At 47.3% G+C, this 18,696-nt stretch overlaps 1 protein-coding gene across 1 annotated transcript in view; it reads right to left on the minus strand.

Annotated features, from left to right (window-relative positions):
- Positions 1-10,908: 10,908 nt before the first annotated feature.
- LOC125944952 (uncharacterized) overlaps positions 10,909-18,696 on the minus strand; it is a 49,671-nt gene continuing 41,883 nt past the window's right edge. The window contains exons 2-3 of the mRNA XM_049666426.1: positions 16,579-16,724; positions 10,909-13,864 (exon numbers count right to left, since the gene is read on the minus strand). Of these exons, the coding sequence (XP_049522383.1) occupies positions 13,790-13,864; positions 16,579-16,724 (221 nt within the window). The 3' untranslated portion in view covers positions 10,909-13,789. The remainder of the gene's footprint in view (positions 13,865-16,578; positions 16,725-18,696) is intronic.

Raw genomic sequence — 18,696 nt, forward strand, 5'->3', positions numbered from 1 at the left:
GCGGATAGCCAACACACACAGTGGAATCAAAGAAGGCAATCTGCTTAGGCTAGTCCAAGCGTTTGTATAAGCAGAATAGTATACGTTGCATCGTACCTACGATGGTACTCGTCAGAAAGACACAAATTAGACTGCTTAATCAGAAAAATCTACAAGCAAGCAATCGGGCTCTCCATCACCACCAGCAACGATAAACTACTGCAGCTAGGTCTACACAATACACTGGATGAGCTAATCGAGGCACAACTCATATCACAATATGAACGTCTGTCCAAAACTAAAACAGGTAGGCAAATATTGGATCGCCTGGGTATAGGGTATCATACCCAACATGGTGTCAAAGTAGATATGCCCAGACACATCAGAGGCATGATAATCGTCCCTCCAATACCCAATAATATGCATCCCACCCACCATCAGGGTAGGCGGGAAAGCAGAGCACGCGATATACAAAAGAAATTCGGTAACAGGAAGGACACCATATTTGCAGGTGCAGCTAGATACAGACACAAGCGCGCCTACACAGCAGTGGTGATAAATTACGAGGGAAAATGCACGACGAGCGCTACAGTCAACACGCCACACGTAGAAACCGCAGAGGAAATAGCTATCGCGTTAGCCACAGCACAAACACAAGCAGATATAATCATCAGTGATTCCCAGACGGCAATACGAAACTTCGCCAATGGTCGAATCTCCCCAGAGGCAATAGGACTCCTAAAATTAGGTAATAACCACGACAGAAGTGTCCATCTCATCTGGACACCCGCTCACACGCTACCAGACGTAGCAATGAGATGTCGCACCGCATGGCTCAAGAGCTTACGGACCGAGCCTTGGTTAGTCCCGCCTCAGCGACTACCGACGAGTGGGAGTGGGAAGATCGAATGACCAGATTTCATGAAATTACACAACACCATAGATTGCAGAGGCACACATTCCCGCCGCTTCACCCAAAATTAAACAAAAAACAGTCTGTCGAATGACGGCAGTTACAAACCAGATCCTATCCGAGTCCAGCTATCATGCACATAATACACCCAGATTTATACACGACTGACAAGTGCAGACATTGCGACTCTATAGAGCCACCCTAGAGCATATCCTATGGGAATGTGTGGGTATAGCACACTATAACAGTGATGCAGCCTCAAACAGCGACGGCCTCCGCGCGCGCTGGGAGTCTGCGTTGCTCAGCTCGGACCTGCAGCACAAACTCTGGGCCGTCCAGCGAGCCGAGGAAGCCGCCAAAGGCCAACAACCCTTGGCCGAAGCCTAGGCGGAGTCCAGGCCCACCCCACCAAATCGCAGGGCACTCAATAAAGTTATTTGAATCAATGAAATTCTGTGGTTTTACGGTGCCACAACCACGATTTGATTATGAGGCACGCCGTAATGGGGGCACTACGGATTAATTTTTGACCTCCTGGGTTTCTTTAACGTGCACCTAAATCTAAGCGCACGAGCGTTTTTGCCTTTCGCCCCCCATCGAAATGCGACCGCCGCGGCCGGAATCGAAACTGCGACCTCGAGCTCAGCAGCGCAACGCCATAGTCATTGAGCTACCACGGCGGGTCCAAACACATACACTGCACATAATTCTAAGCACAGAATGTATTTGCCACGATCTCTGATCCGAAATGATCACCGGCACCAGCGGCACCGACACAACCTACATCCGATTCATTCCCTCACTGCAGAGCACCGAAAACTCCGAAGCATCGATTCACAACACCATTTTGGGCTCTGATGGTATTCCCTTATTATTTTAGCTTACTGTGGCGAAGCCCCGTTTGCTAACCACGGCATTTCCCGTTTGTGCGACGCACGCATTCACGCTTCAGAGGGAAGGTTGGCTCTGTTCGCCGAAATGGTTTCCGCTCCGGGGCACCATCAAGCACGCGCAGTGTGTGCGTGTGGCGTATATACGGCGAGGCTCGTTACATCAAGAGCACTGCCATCCCCGAGCGCGCTAAATGAGCCTTTTGTTTGGATGCCTTTAAACGGAACGCACCGAAGCACCGGTGGGCGAAAAAGCAGCCCACACGATGATGGACCAACTAATGGCGCCCAGCACGCGAGCAGCGACTGCTCATGCGGCTCGATGTTCCACGTGACCTCTGGCACCATGCTGCTGAGAAAGCCCGCTTATAATGAACCTGGGCGGCACACAAAATGCGCTCGCTCTGGGGCGGAGTTCGTGATAAGCGGAACGCCAAGAAGGAAAGCCAAAAGCGTCAATCAAATTAGGGCGTTTGCTGCGCGCACACACACACACACACACACACACACACACACACACACACACACACACACACACACACACACACACACACACACACACACACACACACACACACACACACACACACACACACACACACACACACACACACACACACACACACACACACACACGCGCGCGCGCGCGCGCACTCAGAAACAAACAAACACACGAAAAAGGAAGAAAAGAAAGAAAACTGGACTCAGGTGAATATTTGATTCTCTTACCTCACTGAATTAAACTACGGGGATTAACGTCCCAAACAAACTCATGGGCTCCGAAAGAAGCCGTGTAGTGGGGCGCTCCGGATCAACTTCGACCACCTGGAGCTATTTTACGTGCTCCCAAAGCACGGTACACGAGCGCTGTTCTATTCCGATCGCGACGGAATGCGGCCAGAATTCAAACCCGCGACCTCAGCCGCAGATCGCTATATCTGCTGAGCCACCGCGACGAGTATAGCAGCTCAATTGCTGCGAACAGCACTCGTTAGTTCGCGCCTCCTCGATACATTTAAGGGCTCACTCTTGAGAGGAAACCTCCCGGTACTCCCGTCAAACTTGGGACAGAACTCCGGTGCCACATCAGGAAGTTCTGCGGGATCGGGATAAGACAATTCGAATGAACACGCAGCTTGGCAGGGATGCAGTGCCCCCCCTCCCCCCGCCCGCCCCTTCCTCCCTTCATGTGTGATGAATATTAAACCTAAAACTCTTACATTGATGCATGCGATGAAGAGTAAACCTGGAACAATTGTTACAGGTAACGTCAGAAATAAGTAATAGTAATACTAATAATTAAATATTAAGGAATCTCTACAAACCACAATATGGCGTCAATAATTGTAGATGGTGTAAACGCGTCGTTAAGGGTGTGTAAGCGCAAATTTATTTATCACAGAAATTGATATTGTCTCATTTCCTATTTAATCACAGAAAATGTAGGTTCCCGTATAGGTAGGCTATCGCCGCGTATAACATATATCTCGCGCTTTCAAAGACAATAAGCCTTGTAGTTTTTTTTTAAATATTTTTTACGTTGTGCGATGCTTCATCCAAGGCGAGCGACCGAACTTTTGACACAACGAAATAACACTATCGGCTCCATTTGCTATCTCAGGACTTTTCGCCGTAAAATTATATTAGCAGGAGGATCGGTTACGAATATTTGCGTGTGTTCTCCTTACCCGACGATAATGGCTTAAAATTTATTTTATGCGAGAACGTCCCTGCATGCAAACCAAACTATACTCCGTATTGACGTTCGCCGTAACTGCGATCGGATATGCTCGCGGGCATTCATTGCATCTGCGGCAGGGTGCCGTTGTCAAGTGTATTTGGCTGCCGCAACGTTTTCTTTTTTTCTCTCGCTTTCTCTCCTTTCTACGTATACGGGGGATTTTCCGCAATACTTATGTACTAAAAAATCAACAAAAGGGCATCAAATATATGAATGTAGCCCTGTTTGATGCAGGTATCGTTTTCTACGAAATGTAGGCTTAAGTCATACACTTATGTTTTAGAAATGCCACGCGTCCCCTTTCACGACTTTCCTGGGTGACCCGCAGCTTCCCGTGCAGCGTCGGAGAGATGTCGAGCGTAAAGAGGCAGAGATCGGTAGCTATATACTCGCGAGGTTGTTATCACTTTCGTTTACAGCGAGTGCGCGCACGCAAGACTCACGCTCCAGTGGCGAGGGCGGTGCACGCATTTGGAGCGTCGGGACACGGCCGAACAGTGCATATATAAGCAACATCCCGATGGGTTCCTCTATTTGCCGCCAAAGTGCGTCGGAGAGCGGGTTTTATGTGGGACGCGGACCTCGCCAGGTCGCCGGCGGTGATAAATAAAGACCGCCGATGGCGCGTAAAGGTCGCGACTCGGAGACGCTCATCAAGTCTCGAGTGCGGCTGGCGTGATTGCCCGTTTCCTGGTGGTGGTCGACCGCGGGGCCAGGAAATCGTACGCTACCGGTGCCCGGGGCGATGCCAGCTGGCCGCATACGCGCGTATGCACGCGGATTCCGACAACCAGGCCACTCGGGTGCCCGGCCACGCTTCCGAACCGCGCGATCGTGGATGGCTGGATTGCGGATAGATGCAATCATGATTGAAAGAAAAAAAATCATCAAAGCAGTCGCCGACGATGCCGCGCGGCTCTTTGTATACATGAGCGCAGACTTCGGAAGAACCGATGAACGCGGCGAAGTATATAGAGACCGTTCTGAAGAGCGTATAGTGGCGCGTGATTGACTCCCCACGCTTCCGGGGGAAGTTCGCCGACCTCTCGTAAAGGCCGTCATTTCTAAGCGTCGGCATCGCCAATAGATGTATGCCGAGGAATGCGCACGGCTGTTAATTCAGATTATGTGTTCGCGTGCCAGTGTGTCCTTCAACGTGGTCATTTGAGAAATTTTATCGTGGAAGCTATATATTTGACGTTATCTACCGGTTGCGGAGCGTTTCTTCGTAACATCTGTCACCCCGGATCCAGCAGTGCGCCTTCTTTTCGTTTGCTCACGCGTCTGGTTGCGCATTGGCAAGCGCACTCGTGAAATCCTCGCGCGAACCTATAGTGCAGCGACAGCGTTAGAGCACGAGTTAAGGAAAGTAAGGTAATAGTTTAACAATCGATTCTCCCACTTTAATATAACCACGGTTGTCTGTTTTACGCATTAGGTGGACTGCCAAACTAAACCTAATCGCAACTACGGAATATCAACTACCCGCGTTTATGCCTTTTCATCTCTCAACGTTACACCCATCATTTTCCGTTTCACCACACTTTTCGCGGCCCTTGGTTTCCTTTCAGGTTCTTTGTTTTCTTATTTAAGATTCTTATTTTTTTTTACGCTCCTCTTTTGAAAAACTATTCTAGCTGTGCAAACCACGAATAAATTTCATAACATACTCACGTGTGCGCTATATATACGCCTTGATGACGCAATGCCTTCCTCTTTCTCGGGTTTTACGAGCCAAAACCAGTTCTGATTATGAGGCACGCCATAGTGGAGGGCTCCGGATTAATTTTAACCACCTAGGGTTCTTTAACGTGCACTACAACGCAAGCACACGGGCGTTTCTGCATTCTGCCTCCATCGAAATGCGGCCGCCGCGGCCGGGATTCGATCCCGCGATCTCGTGCTCAGCAGCGCAACGCCTCTGTTAGATGTCACCATGCTTTTTTTTTCTTTCCCATTTGGTATGTCAACGTAACCTTTATTAAAGGTCCAAAATTTCAAACGTTGCGCAAATCGGGTTCGTCAGAGCTGGCTTCTCCACAATACGAGGCTTTGTAAGGAGAAGCCCACTCCTGTGGTTGCCTTCGTTTTAGACGAAGTATTTATTTGTGAGTGTAATAGAGGAGGTTACCAAGGCAACACTCAGCGTGACCTCAGGCATCGAACTTGTACCCTGTAACTCCTGAGAGTTCGGCTGCACCAGCAGGACAGCCACGCGCACTGCATGGATCTAAAGACCCCCGACGACGCAGCATGTGGTGTTCGTCCCTAGTGTACTGAACGCTGATGGATACCATAGCTGCCATAGCTTTCACTAGGAGGATGTGATAGGTTGGGTGTATTGAAGACAAGACAGGTAGAGCGAACACTTCTTTATCTTGTAAAGTAGTGCGAATGCGTGTTGAAAGGTGGTCGGGAACGAACTTCATGCATATCGAAAGCAATCTGAATATTGACAAATATGAGCTGACGGATGTCGAAGAAAAGTATGAGGTTGTACAAGACGTTTGAGCATGTGAGTATTCGAAATATTGAATACTTACTAGTATAAATATTGAATACATACAACTCATGACGCCTGCGGCAGAAAATTATGTTCCACGTCGGACACCTAGGTTTGTCAGTGGTGGCGCTGGCTAACACTCCCAGGGTTAGTTCTAGTTGTAAAACATGAATACCCCAGAAAGTGGATGGGAAAACGGCGCTGCGCTAGCTCAGTGCTAAGAGCATCGCACGCGTAATGCGAAGACGTGGGTTCGTTCCCCACCTGCGGCAAGTTGTTTTTTCATCCACTTTCATTTCTATTAATTTATCATTTCTTTATTTCAATTAGTAAGTACGCGTAATTTCCCCTATGTTATCCTTTGTGTCTATGTTTGCTGGCTTCTTATGATATTATACATATATATATATATATATATATATATATATATATATATAGGAAAATCAGAAGCACAACTTCGCGGTTATCTTAGGTTTATTATTTTCCCAACAGTTTCGGTCGGTGGACCGATAAAGGTCGGTCCACCGACCGAAACTGTTGGGAAAATAATAAACCTAAGATAACCGCGAAGTTGTGCTTCTGATTTTCCTAAATACGCTTGGCCCATTGAAAAATCCAGTTACTATATATATATATATATATATATATATATATAAATGTAGTGACGTCACGTCTTTCGTTACAAACTGTGCTGTCACAAACCTGCACTTTAGCTTATATTTTATATGGGTATTGACATCACGCCCCCTGTTACAATCGGATGTCTTTATCAATCATTCTGCGCTTCCCATTGTTGACGACCGCCTTATCATCCATCTTGTTGACACGAGACGTGTTTTATGCGTCTCTTTATCGAAACGACCTATGTGCGAGCGCCTTATCATCCATCATCTTGACACCAGACGTGTTTTATGCTTGTCTTTATCGAAACGACCTATGTGGTATGCACCGCATTTGTGATTCGAAAGGATATGCAGACTTTTAGCTTCAATTTTAGCGTACAATTTCACTACCTCCGGGATCGGCCCACGGAAGAGGTTATGGTTGCCCACGGAGACGACAAATGCATTGGAAGGGGGGGGGGGGGGGGGGTTGAAGTGTACAGCTTTGCTGTAAAACCAGCACAAGTTATACCTTGCCCAGAACTAGGTATGCGAAGACAGAGTGCGCCCGCCTCATGCCGGTCAAACCTTCCTTGGGTCGATTTGAGCGGACGCGATCAGCGGCTGGATATGCCAGCTTGAGGAGTTAATTCCGAGGCTTCAGTGGGCCGTAGGCGTGGAGAACGACCGCGCAAGTTAAAACATTTACGGCGGGTCTTACTTAAGAAGAAGCTTTAGCTCGGCGCCAAATCCGATTTTCCTATTCGAATACATTTTTAACGCAGAAATGCTTTTGCGAGACAAGCGCTGAACCGATTTGAATGAAATTTTTTGCACTTAAGGGAGAAAGTAGAATTCTAGCATCTCTGGGAAGTAGAATTATTATTTAAGACGGTATTTTTTAACAAAAATTGCCAGAAATCAGGAAGGTTAAAAAAAAAATAGAAGCGCAATGTTTTCAGATACGTAACTCTGAACCGAACACAGATATCGCAGTTATGTAAACTGCATGTGTAATAGCATTTCGAGCAGACACTTGTGATATGTGAATTTACAGCTCACGTCAGATTCTTGCTACGTTTACGAGCGTTTTGCAAAAGTCTTATACACAACTTATTAGAATACTAAAAAGCACTGTATAATACATCACTTTTTTTGTTAGGAATTGTGACATCATTCTTTATTGCTGGGTTACAGAGTTGTAAACACAGCGTACAGTGTTTTCTGAAGTTTTGCAATATTCATCAATTTTTGTTTTAAAATATCTGCCTTAAATTTAAAATTCACTTACTTAAAATGGTGACTGCATTCTAACATTTACTTTTAAATGCAGCAAACTTCATTAAAAACCGAGCAATGGTTGCCGAGAAAGTCGCTTTCTCCGTTGCAACGTACTTAGGTAGGAGGAGATTCCTCTGGTTGTGTTATTCTGACAGCGTAAAAGCGACGGCCGTGTGCATGTATGAGTAACTGCATTTTTTCCTCTTCATAACAATATCTCTTTCTATGCCGTTTCTGCAACATCTGTTCATCGAGTGTCTGCCCCAACGAGAGACCCTATGTACGCAGCCGCTTGAAACAGCTGGATGGGCTTCATTTAACGGTGGAGAAGGTTCCTATATAGTCCCCGGCCGTGCCCAGACAAACACACGTTGCCGCGGTTTTTCGTGACTTTCCGATGGCTAGTGACTTGATGCACTGTCTTTCAAGGACGATCCATTGTGATTGTGCTCAGTATCTGACTAGCACGTTTACGTGAAGTTGCACTAATATTTGTGTGTTTTATTCTTCACTGTGTTTTTGTTTTTAAAGCCGCGGCTCTTTATGGTAACGCACGCTGTGACTGGACATTCGCATGTAGCTGATCCAGGGCGTTCTGTCTATGTATATTTTATAGCAGGCTAAGCCCGAGCTAGTTGTGATGCTCTATTCCTCCGACATATTTCCTTTCTGCTTATATTTTTCCTGTTTTTCTTTTGTTTGTTTTGTTTTCCCTTATGTTTATTAGACGCTAAAGTTTATTTTTAATCATTGGGGTAGCCGGCCCTTCGGTGGTTAATTTTCGCAGCGTCTCATCGCTTAATGAACAACAATAACATCCTCTCGAAAACATATATAGTGCAAATGTACGGAATTCGCTCACCAGCAGAATGAAGTTTGTGCTATCTTGTCTCGCGTAATAAGCAATTTTCTTTTATCTCTTTTTCTATTCTTTTCGAGATGTTGAACCCCCATTTTTTGAAGGATTCGAGCCTCCAAAAAAAAAAAAAAATCTAACGTATCCAGTTAGACAATGGGCCCTCGAATGAAAGTATAGAGTTGTGCGAATATTCAAAATTTTGAACACGTATCGTAATGTCTTTGTTATTGGATGCATATATATGTATGACTCGAGAATTCACTATTAAAAATTTTGTAATATTCGCTTCCTGGAGAAATATACTACATCGGTACAGTTATTGCAGAAAAAATACTGTAAAAAATGCGACTTTGTATTGGGCGCCTAATATTTCCCTTAATTGTTGAGCCAATTACGGCGTCAATACGACATTTATGTATGCGGTATATGGCGCTCCGCTGTATATAGCATTGCTACTGCCAGTCTCCGCCAAAGTGTGACGGGAATAAGAAATAGGTCGAATATGTTTAGGGAACACATACAGAATACAGAGTGTGGGAAATGCCGCAGTCACGATGGTGGATCAGCAAAAACAGCGCAGCCGCCTTGTCAGTCGTCCTCTTTGCCGCATGCCTTCTTCAATGTGCGGGAGGGGACCGTAACCATTATTATCGTTGCAAAAAGGTTCCCTAGGACACCATGACTTTGTATGAGCTGTCTTGCACGCAGTCATTAAACATGAATTGCCCTCCCTCAGAGTTCCGGCGCGTTGCGAGGCGATTACGAGTCCCGGCAACGAAATGAAAGAAAGGAAGGGCGTGGAGGTTACCCAGAAGAAAAATCTGGTATGCTATACGTATCTATACATTAAAGAAAGAGGGGGGGGGGGGGACGCAGTAAGATAAGAAGGAAATATATATAGAGAGAGAAACAGAGCACATGCACACAATAAATGTTGTTCACAGCACAGGAAGAGTAAACACAAAGCTTAGGGGGCACGTGAGCACCGCCGCAAACTATATACTTCCACCAAGCTATGGCGGCGCGTTTTCATGACATCCTCACGAGCCTCCTCTGCTCCAACCCGCTTGTCTCCCTTCCTTTCTGGCTTTGCCCACGGAATGGCCGGCTTGTCATTTCCCTTCTTCCATCCACTCATCTCAATCTGCCCACATTCTCATCATCATCTGACCTCGCTTACATGGTCCGTGTACTTAGATTTAGGTGCACGTTAAAGAACCCCAGGTGGTCCAAATTTCCGGAGTCCTCCACTACGGCGTGCCTCATAATCAGATGGTGGTTTTGGCACGTAAAAACCCATAATTTAATTTTTTTCGCTTACATGGTGGTTGGCGAGCAGGACCTCACGCGTAAGGGCTTTTACATTTCCGACTAGCCTGGCACGACACCGTGTATGCCCACATTTCTTGATGCAAATAAAATTACAGTTACAATTACAACACTACAAGTCGTGTAAGCCAGCTAAGGCACTCTCCACCACCAAAGTCACGGGGCTATTTCAGACCATTATGCTGCGGCTTCACCATTTCATTCTGCCTACTCCAAAGACGAAGAGCATTTGGTCGCTGGCACATCGGCAAATCTGCCATAACTGTCCGATTTCGCGTTAGCCACGGCGGCAGCGTTAGCGTCGTGTGGTGAGAGCAGTGGCTACACTGCAGAGGCGACTCAGAGGCGCGTCTGCCTTTTCTCTAAAAAGCTGCGCTTCCGCGGTGAATGCGTACAAAGCCAAAAGAACGTTGCCAGCTTATTCTGCCAAGTGCCAAAAAAATCAAGCCCAGAGGCTTACGAGGCGTCTTTTACGCGCCGTTCAACAACGCGCTCCACCGGTGACTGACATCGCTCGAGTTCACAAAGAAAAAGCGAGAAGGCACGGCGGCTGGAGGGGGAGGGGGGAGGGATGCCGAACGAAAGACTGACACGACGCGCGATATAGCACGCCGAGGAACTGTCAGCTATAGTCAAGGGCGGCGCGTGATGGTCGGCTGCTCGCGTCGAGGACAGCTGGGCGACGCTCTCTCCACTGACCCCTGGTCTTCTTAGGCCACCTGGCCTATTCGCGGCAACAGGAAGGCGTCACAACGCAGTGCCGCATCCCACGGCAAACAAAGCACGAGCATGAGGAGGAAAGAAGCGGGCAGGCAGATAACACGTCGAAGTTTATTAGGCACATCGGCGATACATGAGAAGTCGACGAAAGCTTGTACAGTGGTTGCACCCGGTAGTGTGCGGGTGCTAGTATACGTCGGTTACTGTTAGCTACATAAAAAAAGAAAAGAAGAATACATATATGGCCAGCGCGCTTTTTTTTTTTTTTCTGCCGCGACGATGGTGGCGATGGGAAGGAGAAATGTAAAAGCGGGATGGGGCGAAAACTTACAACACAGCGACTTCTAAAACTAGAGCACATTAAAAGGCTTATTGCGCAGAATATTGGGACTGCGTTCGTCGGTTTTAATCACAGCTGTAATAAACTGCCGCCGAAGTACTGAACACGTTTCTGGAGATAATTTTATGGATAGGCGCATTCCGATTGTCCAAGTTCGCTTCTCCAAAGAGTGTCGATCTGCTTGTTTTCAACGCAGAGTGCGGTCGCCATGAGCTACATTTATTACTCTCTCTTCAAATTGAGGTTTGTACATCGAAGACGTTAAATGGGTTCTTCACGTTTTCATACGCGACGAAAAACGACTTTAAAACGTGGGTAACAATTTTTTTTCCGAAAAAAAATCCGTCTTATATCCATTTGTTTTGATATTGCATTCATGTTGAGAACGGCCATACCAATGTCTAGTGTGGTCTCCCTCTCTCTTTCTCTCCCTAATTTTTACGCCCGCGGCATCAATAACTTGCTAGCTGCTATAGTTGGTTTCCTGTGGGCTGTTACACATTTTATTCAACGTATGGGCGAGTCCTCATAATTGCATTTTTTCTTTATCTACGACGCAGAAATACCAGTAATAAATTACGCTCCTGAGGCTGACAGAGACTATGCGCTGAAAGTGACCCCAACAGCAGTGTTCATGCCGTTCTCATTTCTCAGAATAAATTCAAACGCCGCATCTTATATAGCGACATAAACTTTTTCTCAAGTGAGCGAAAACTGAAAAGTTCGACAAACCATCACCCAAACATTTTCAGAGCACACTTGGGGAAAAAGGCAGACGCATTATAAACGCGGGAAATTGCACGGGCAATTACAATGCGTCTGAATACCACAAAAATGCCTAACGTGAATACCTTAAATCATTTCATTTCAGTCTGTACGACCACATCTAAACTGCGCCGGCTGATCCTAAGGACACAGAACATCCTATAACATAACCAACAGGCCGTGCACAGAAAACACAAGCAGGATAAACGTGTCCTATAAAAGTTACAACCGGCACATTGAATGTCTCCTCCAATTAGGCAGTGCTTCACGTGTGGACGGATTTTGACCAACGGCAAGTACTGGAGCGTCATGATTTGTCTACAGAAAGTCGCAAACAACAAGCGCAAAAAGCTTTACGTGGTCGAGATGAATGGAGAAGGCAGTTCAGTTGCCAAACGAGTGCTCCGTAAAGTTCTTTTGCAGGATGTCACATGGCAGAAGGCACGAAATGCGGTATATTTTGCTTCCGTGAACAACGTAAGAGAACAGTTTTAGGCACGTGCCGAGCCGGCTTTCAAGACAAAATCATTTGACGAAAAGAATAACAACAACAACAACAAGAATTAACAAATGTAGATCTCATTCGCATTTTGCGCAGCAGCAGAAGCTGCGTTCACACCCCTGTTACCACGTGAGTCGCTGTCACTGCATGCCAGAGATACGAGAACGTCCGGAATTGCGTTCGTTATCTCCTGGTGGGTAATTGCCATTGTCTCCGATGAACGCATTTTCAAAACTAACTGTCAGGCGGGCCCACAACACTTCAGAAATGAGCGCTTTGTCCTTCACTTAAGTGCGAAGTGCCGTGAGCGTAACTGAAAAACGGTGTGATCGGAACTTGAGGGACAAAATGGCCGAAAACTCTGCCCCAGAGTTTGTGGACAGCTTTCTTTTCTTTTTTTCTAAACATAATCTGCATAAACACAGGGTGTCTTTTTACGATCTTTTTGGCGGAGTTTTGCCCTTTGCTTGCACTAAAAGTAAATAGCAACAAAGAGATCGTAAGCGTATTAAGGAGTTTTCTTTTTCATAGTGCATGTCAATAAAGCCGATACTAAAATCAAATAGGACTGCTACAGAAAATAGCAGAGGCCCTACCGGCGGAGACCGTACTGATGACCTCTGCGTGACAAGTAAATCTTAAACTTTCCTGCGTTCGTGTGTGAGTCTATTCTCTTATTGCATGTTGCCCTGCAGCGGGCATTATATTACTTGGGTTTTCCTTCTGATAGAGTACACCAGCTATTCCATCCCTTTGTGCTCTTACAGAAATGCGTATAACAATGTAATTGACACTTGTGTATGAGCCTCTAACGATGTCTACCTGATTGGGCAATTAGTACAGAGCGTACAACTTTGGCACTCTTTAAGCTCCAGGGAGCGAAGAATGCTCTGGCATCTAGGCCTGTGGCGAAACCGAAGATCGCCAGGTAGCAGACTTTTCAAAGATGCATTCGTAATGACTTCTCGGTTCTCGTCTGCACCAAAATTTGTGACTGGCAGTGAACACCGAAACACAGCATGGTCTGTGTGCGTGCGTGTGCGAGCGACTCAGTCAGTCGAAGCAAGCCAAGGAAGCTTTCCCGTTCATCACTGAACACGAAAAGAGGACACGACACCGAGTGCTGCATGGACGCTATACGCTCTACACGGTGCAGCCCAAACACGTGCAACGCAAACTGGCCTCTAAGCACAAACGATACATGAAACATACGCGGTGAGGAGAATGACTCCGCCACGCTCGGGTATACATTGCAACAGTGATGCCGAGATGAGTATGAGTGAACAGAGAGCGGCTAGTGCGTTTAACGTCAAAGCCAAGAAAAGCTCGTGGCAGTCGGGCCACGACCAGAGCCGACGAGCATGGTCAGCCCTGTCGGAAGATCCGGAAGGACAGGACGGCGCCGATCAGGTACAGGGCCCCGTTCATGATGCCGAAAACCTGCGAGGCAGAGAAGACACGACGTCAGAACGGGTCGCTCGCTTAGAGCGGCAACGCACATGAATAGCCTAATTGTGCCGGCTACACGCAATCAAAAGAGCTTCTCGAAGGGCTAGACGGCAAGGAAATGCGATTGAAAGATATATTTAATGAACGATGAGCATGACGAAAGCTTCGTAGGGTTTTCTTTCTCTCACTTGTTATTTTCCTCCAAGATCAGGAGGCGAGCTCGCAGATCCGAGGAGAACCCTCAGAGGCGCCAAGAGAAGTCGCGCAGTGCACCTAATACTGCCGTTAAAGCTCACGGACTTTGCGCAAATGTGAGCAGAGAAGAAGCCTTACATGTCAAACAGTTCACAAGCTATCCGTTGCCGCATTGTAACTTGTGATAGATGTGCGAATTCCACTATCCCCATAGGGGTGGGCATAGAGCGGCATCGGCCATGATGCCTTCTCTCTCCCCCCCCCCCCCCCCCTATTTAACGCATCCCTGAAATAACATCCCAGGATACCCAAACACTTCTTATTTATTTATTTATTCAAAATACCCCTAAAGGCCCTCAAAGAGGGTATTAAATAGGGGGACATATTGCAGTGACATGTGAATAATAACATAGTGAGTGAAAAAAAAAAGAAAAAGAAACGCGGTCATGAACATTGTCTGATATACAGCGGGTAAGTGAATAGCAAAAAGAGATAAATACAGTGGGTACGTGGAATAGGAAAACAAGAACAAAGACAAAAGAGAATATATATGCAAAGCCACAATATATTATAATTGGAAATTCACAGCAATTAGAAAAAAAAAACATAGCATATTAGTCAGCTACAAGGTGACAACAAGAATACACAAACTTACAATACAGAAAATACAGAGCGCTTGCTAAAATACACAAAAACTCATAAAAAGAATACAGATGCGATATTCCAAGTGAAAAATGGCTACGAACTGGTACAGGAAAAAAATTAATCGATTTGGTCGGGCAGTCCGTTTAGGCAATGCGCTCAATGCGTAGCAGCTCCTGAAATTTTGCTATGTTAGTCTCAGTAGCTACATGCGATGGTAGGTGGTTCCACTCAATGATAGTGCGTGGTATGAACGAATTAGCAAAGCGATGAGTGTGACATGTGGGTCGTTTTACTTTATACTGATGATCGCGGCGAGGGAAAGTGACTGCAGGCGCTTGAAATAAATCGCCAGAAAGGATTGGATGATGATAAAGTTTATGAAAAAGCGAAAGGCGGGCTGCTTGGCGACGATGCGATAAGCTTTCCAATTCGGCGCGATCTCTTAGTGCAGTGATGCTCGAATGACGCGAATAATCTGAGAAAATGAAGCGCACAGCACGGTTTTGCAGGGATTCGATATTCTGAATAAGATAGGCTTGAAGTGGTTCCCAAATAGCTGAAGCGTATTCAATTTTCGGACGAACCAGTGTTACATAAGCGAGATTTCTTATATGTGGAGGGGCATTTTTTAGAGAATGTTTGATAAAACCGCGTGAACGATTAGCTGCAGCAAGAATGACGTCAGTATGATAATGCCACGCAAGATCTGATTGAAAGTGGATACCCAGGTATTTATAAGTAGTAGCAAGTTCTATTTCGACATTATTTAAAGCGTACGATGTTGGTATACGGGCACTACGTTGAGTAAATGACATTAATTTAGTTTTGGATTCATTCAGTGACATTAACCATGTAGAACACCAAGTATTAATACTGTCAAGGTCAGATTGAAGGAGTTCACGATCGGTATTACTGGATATATTACGGTATAGCACGCAATCATCGGCGAATAGTCTAATACGGGAGGACACATTATTAGGCAAGTCATTAATATAATGAGTTGAGAATGCGAAAGCATCAATGTCCAATTGAACGCCGCTGAGCGGTCCTTCGAGTTATGAACTCCTCGCGGGCAAGCGAGCGCATTCAGACGCTTGGCCAACGCCTCCTAGATAGCGCAAGGCCGGTGCACTTCAATCCGTGACATCATGTTACCTTGCCCGACTGCCACATAATCTAATGGGGACGCTCCCGAGTAAGCCACGGTGATTTTGACATAACCGATTTCGTCACACCGGATTTGGCAGTGGAAATTTCGGTCCAAGTAGCATGATGTCAAATAAAGCAGAGTGAACAGGCCTGCTATCTACGAGGCGCTGGTTTAGCCCAGTGCGTAAGACACTAGGCTTCTGAAGTGGCGTCCTAGGTTGGAAACTCACTACCGCCAACGTTTTTCCTTTCCAATTTATGCTGTTTTTTATACATTAATTTCTTTATAGTGATTACCAAGGCGAAGTGAGAACGCAAGCGAGAGCTTGCGCAGACAAGGAAAGCGCGGATAACACAGGCTTCTGAGAGCGAGAGTGACGTGGCGTCGCGGCAATGCCATCTCCCCTTATAGGAACACCTGGCGCGCCAGCGCGGCAGCAGGTTCTCCCTTTCGCCCGTCTGCTTCGTTAAGGCGCGCACGTGACGTGGCGTCGCAGCCAATGGGAATTTAGGTGCCGTTTCGCTGCTCCAAACGACAGACGCCGGATTTTATGCTTTCGCATCAATAAATAAAAAAACAGTCACAGCAAATATGCGCATGGGCGTTAGCAATGGTCATTTAACACTCTGCATGCGAAGTTTGCTGCAGTAATGACTCCTGCGCGTTCACTGCGAGTCGTCATCGTGCGCGCACCGTGAGGCGACGGCAAACTTACGGCTGCCGCTACGCGGGCGTCGTACTGCTCGCCGCGGAAGTTGCGGTGATAGTCGAGCGTTTTGGTCAGCAGCGTGATGCTTGCCGCCAGGTACAGGGCGCACGCCACCAGATGGAACAGGATCTCCTGCGAAGGTGCACAAAATCAGTCAATCAACCAATCAATCAATCAATCAATCAAAATCAAAACCAAAATCAAAATCAAAACCAAAATCAGTCAATCTGCTCTGCGCAGATGTACCTTCTCGCGCGTCAACTAGCAGCAACGTATACGCTGGAAAACCGAATCTAGAACTCGACCGACCCTTCACGCAGGCAGAACTCCACGTAGCCCTAGCCAAGCTGACTAGAAATACCAGCCCCGGCAAAGACCGGATTGCAAACAAGCATTTACGCAACCTACCGCAGCAGGCCACTGCGGCTCTCCTCCGGTACTACAACGAGTGCTGGGAGAAAGGAGAACTGCCTGCTGTATGGAAGCACTCGGAGATCACTATGATACCCAAGCCCAACAAGCCTCTCAGCTTGGAGAACCTACGCCCGATCTCCCTCACCTCGTGCGTGGGAAAGCTCTTCGAACATATGGTGCACGACCGCATTACCCAGTACCTCGAAGATAACGGCCACCTACCAGACACCATGTTCGGCTTCAGGCAGCACCTTTCAACACAGGACGTACTCTTACAACTGAAAGAAGGCCTCCTCGATCACCTTAACAATCGAAGCAAGTACTGCATACTGGCAGTAGACGTCAAGGGAGCCTTTGATAACGTCAGTCACGACGCGATCCTCCACAACCTCGAAGGCACCGGCTGCGGCACTAGGACCTACGCGTACGTCAGAAACTTTCTGACAGACCGCACGGCAACCGTCGGGATCTGTAACATCCGCAGCGAAAGCTTCCAACTTCCAAACAGAGGCACCCCGCAAGGGTCGGTCATCTCACCGCTACTCTTCAACGTGGCTATGATCAAGTTACCCAAACTCCTCGAGACCATACCAGATCTGCATCACGCGATGTACGCTGATGACATCACGCTCTGGACCAGAGCTGAGAACATTGGAAGGCAAGAAACCGCCTTACAAGAAGCCGTAAACACCATCGAAAGCTATCTCCAAAACTGTGGCCTCCGCTGCGCCCCCGAGAAATCTGAGCATCTCGTCCTGAAAGCAAGAACGAGAGGCAGGCCACCCAGCTACGAAGAGCCCGACCCCTGCGTCACCCTCAATGGGACGCCAATCCCGAAAGTCGATACGCTACGAATACTGGGATTCCTTATTCATAAGGACGGATCCGGAGCGGCCAGCCTACCAAGACTACAACGCACCCTTTCGCAGCTCACGCACCTCGTCAAGAGGATCTCAAGCCAAAGAAGCGGCCTCAAGGAGCAAGACACGCTCAGAATAATACAAGCACTGCTCACCAGCCGCATCACATACGGCATGCCGTACCTGGCTTTAAAGAACGCAGAGATCGAAAAGATCAACATCATGATAAGGAAGGCAATCAAAGTCGCCCTGGGACTCCCCGCCATGGCTTCTACTACACGTCTCCTTAAGATGGGCGTCCACAACACGTGGCAAGAGCTCGCTGAAGCGCACAAGAACAGCCAACTGGAACGACTCAAGCTTACACCCACCGGGAGATCAGTACTTCGACACCTGAACTACAGTGAGACGTACGTCGCAGACACGGACAAGAAAGAACGAATTCCATCGGACGTTCGAGAGTCGCTCTGCATTGCACCCATCCCGCGCAACATGCATCCCATATACCACAAGAGTAGAAGGCAAGCTAGAGCCAACGCCATCAAACGAAGATTCAAGCAAGACCCAGACGCCCGCTACACCGACGCGGCCAAGTATCCGCATCGAAACGCATACGCTCTCAGCGTCGTAGACTCCCGAGGCCGCGAGTTAGCATCGGCAACCGTCAAGGCACGCAACCCCGAAACGGCGGAAGAAGCGGCAATCGCTCTCGCCACCACCACATGCACAGACGCAGCAGTCATTTTCACCGACTCTCAGGCCGCCTGTAGAAATTTCTCGAGGGGCCGCATCTCGGCTGATGCACTCAAGGTACTACAACGACGTAGCACTCCGCTCCCGTACACTGCGT

Source organism: Dermacentor silvarum, chromosome 1, assembly GCF_013339745.2.
Source record: "Dermacentor silvarum isolate Dsil-2018 chromosome 1, BIME_Dsil_1.4, whole genome shotgun sequence".
NCBI classification, from domain to species: Eukaryota; Metazoa; Arthropoda; class Arachnida; order Ixodida; family Ixodidae; genus Dermacentor; species Dermacentor silvarum.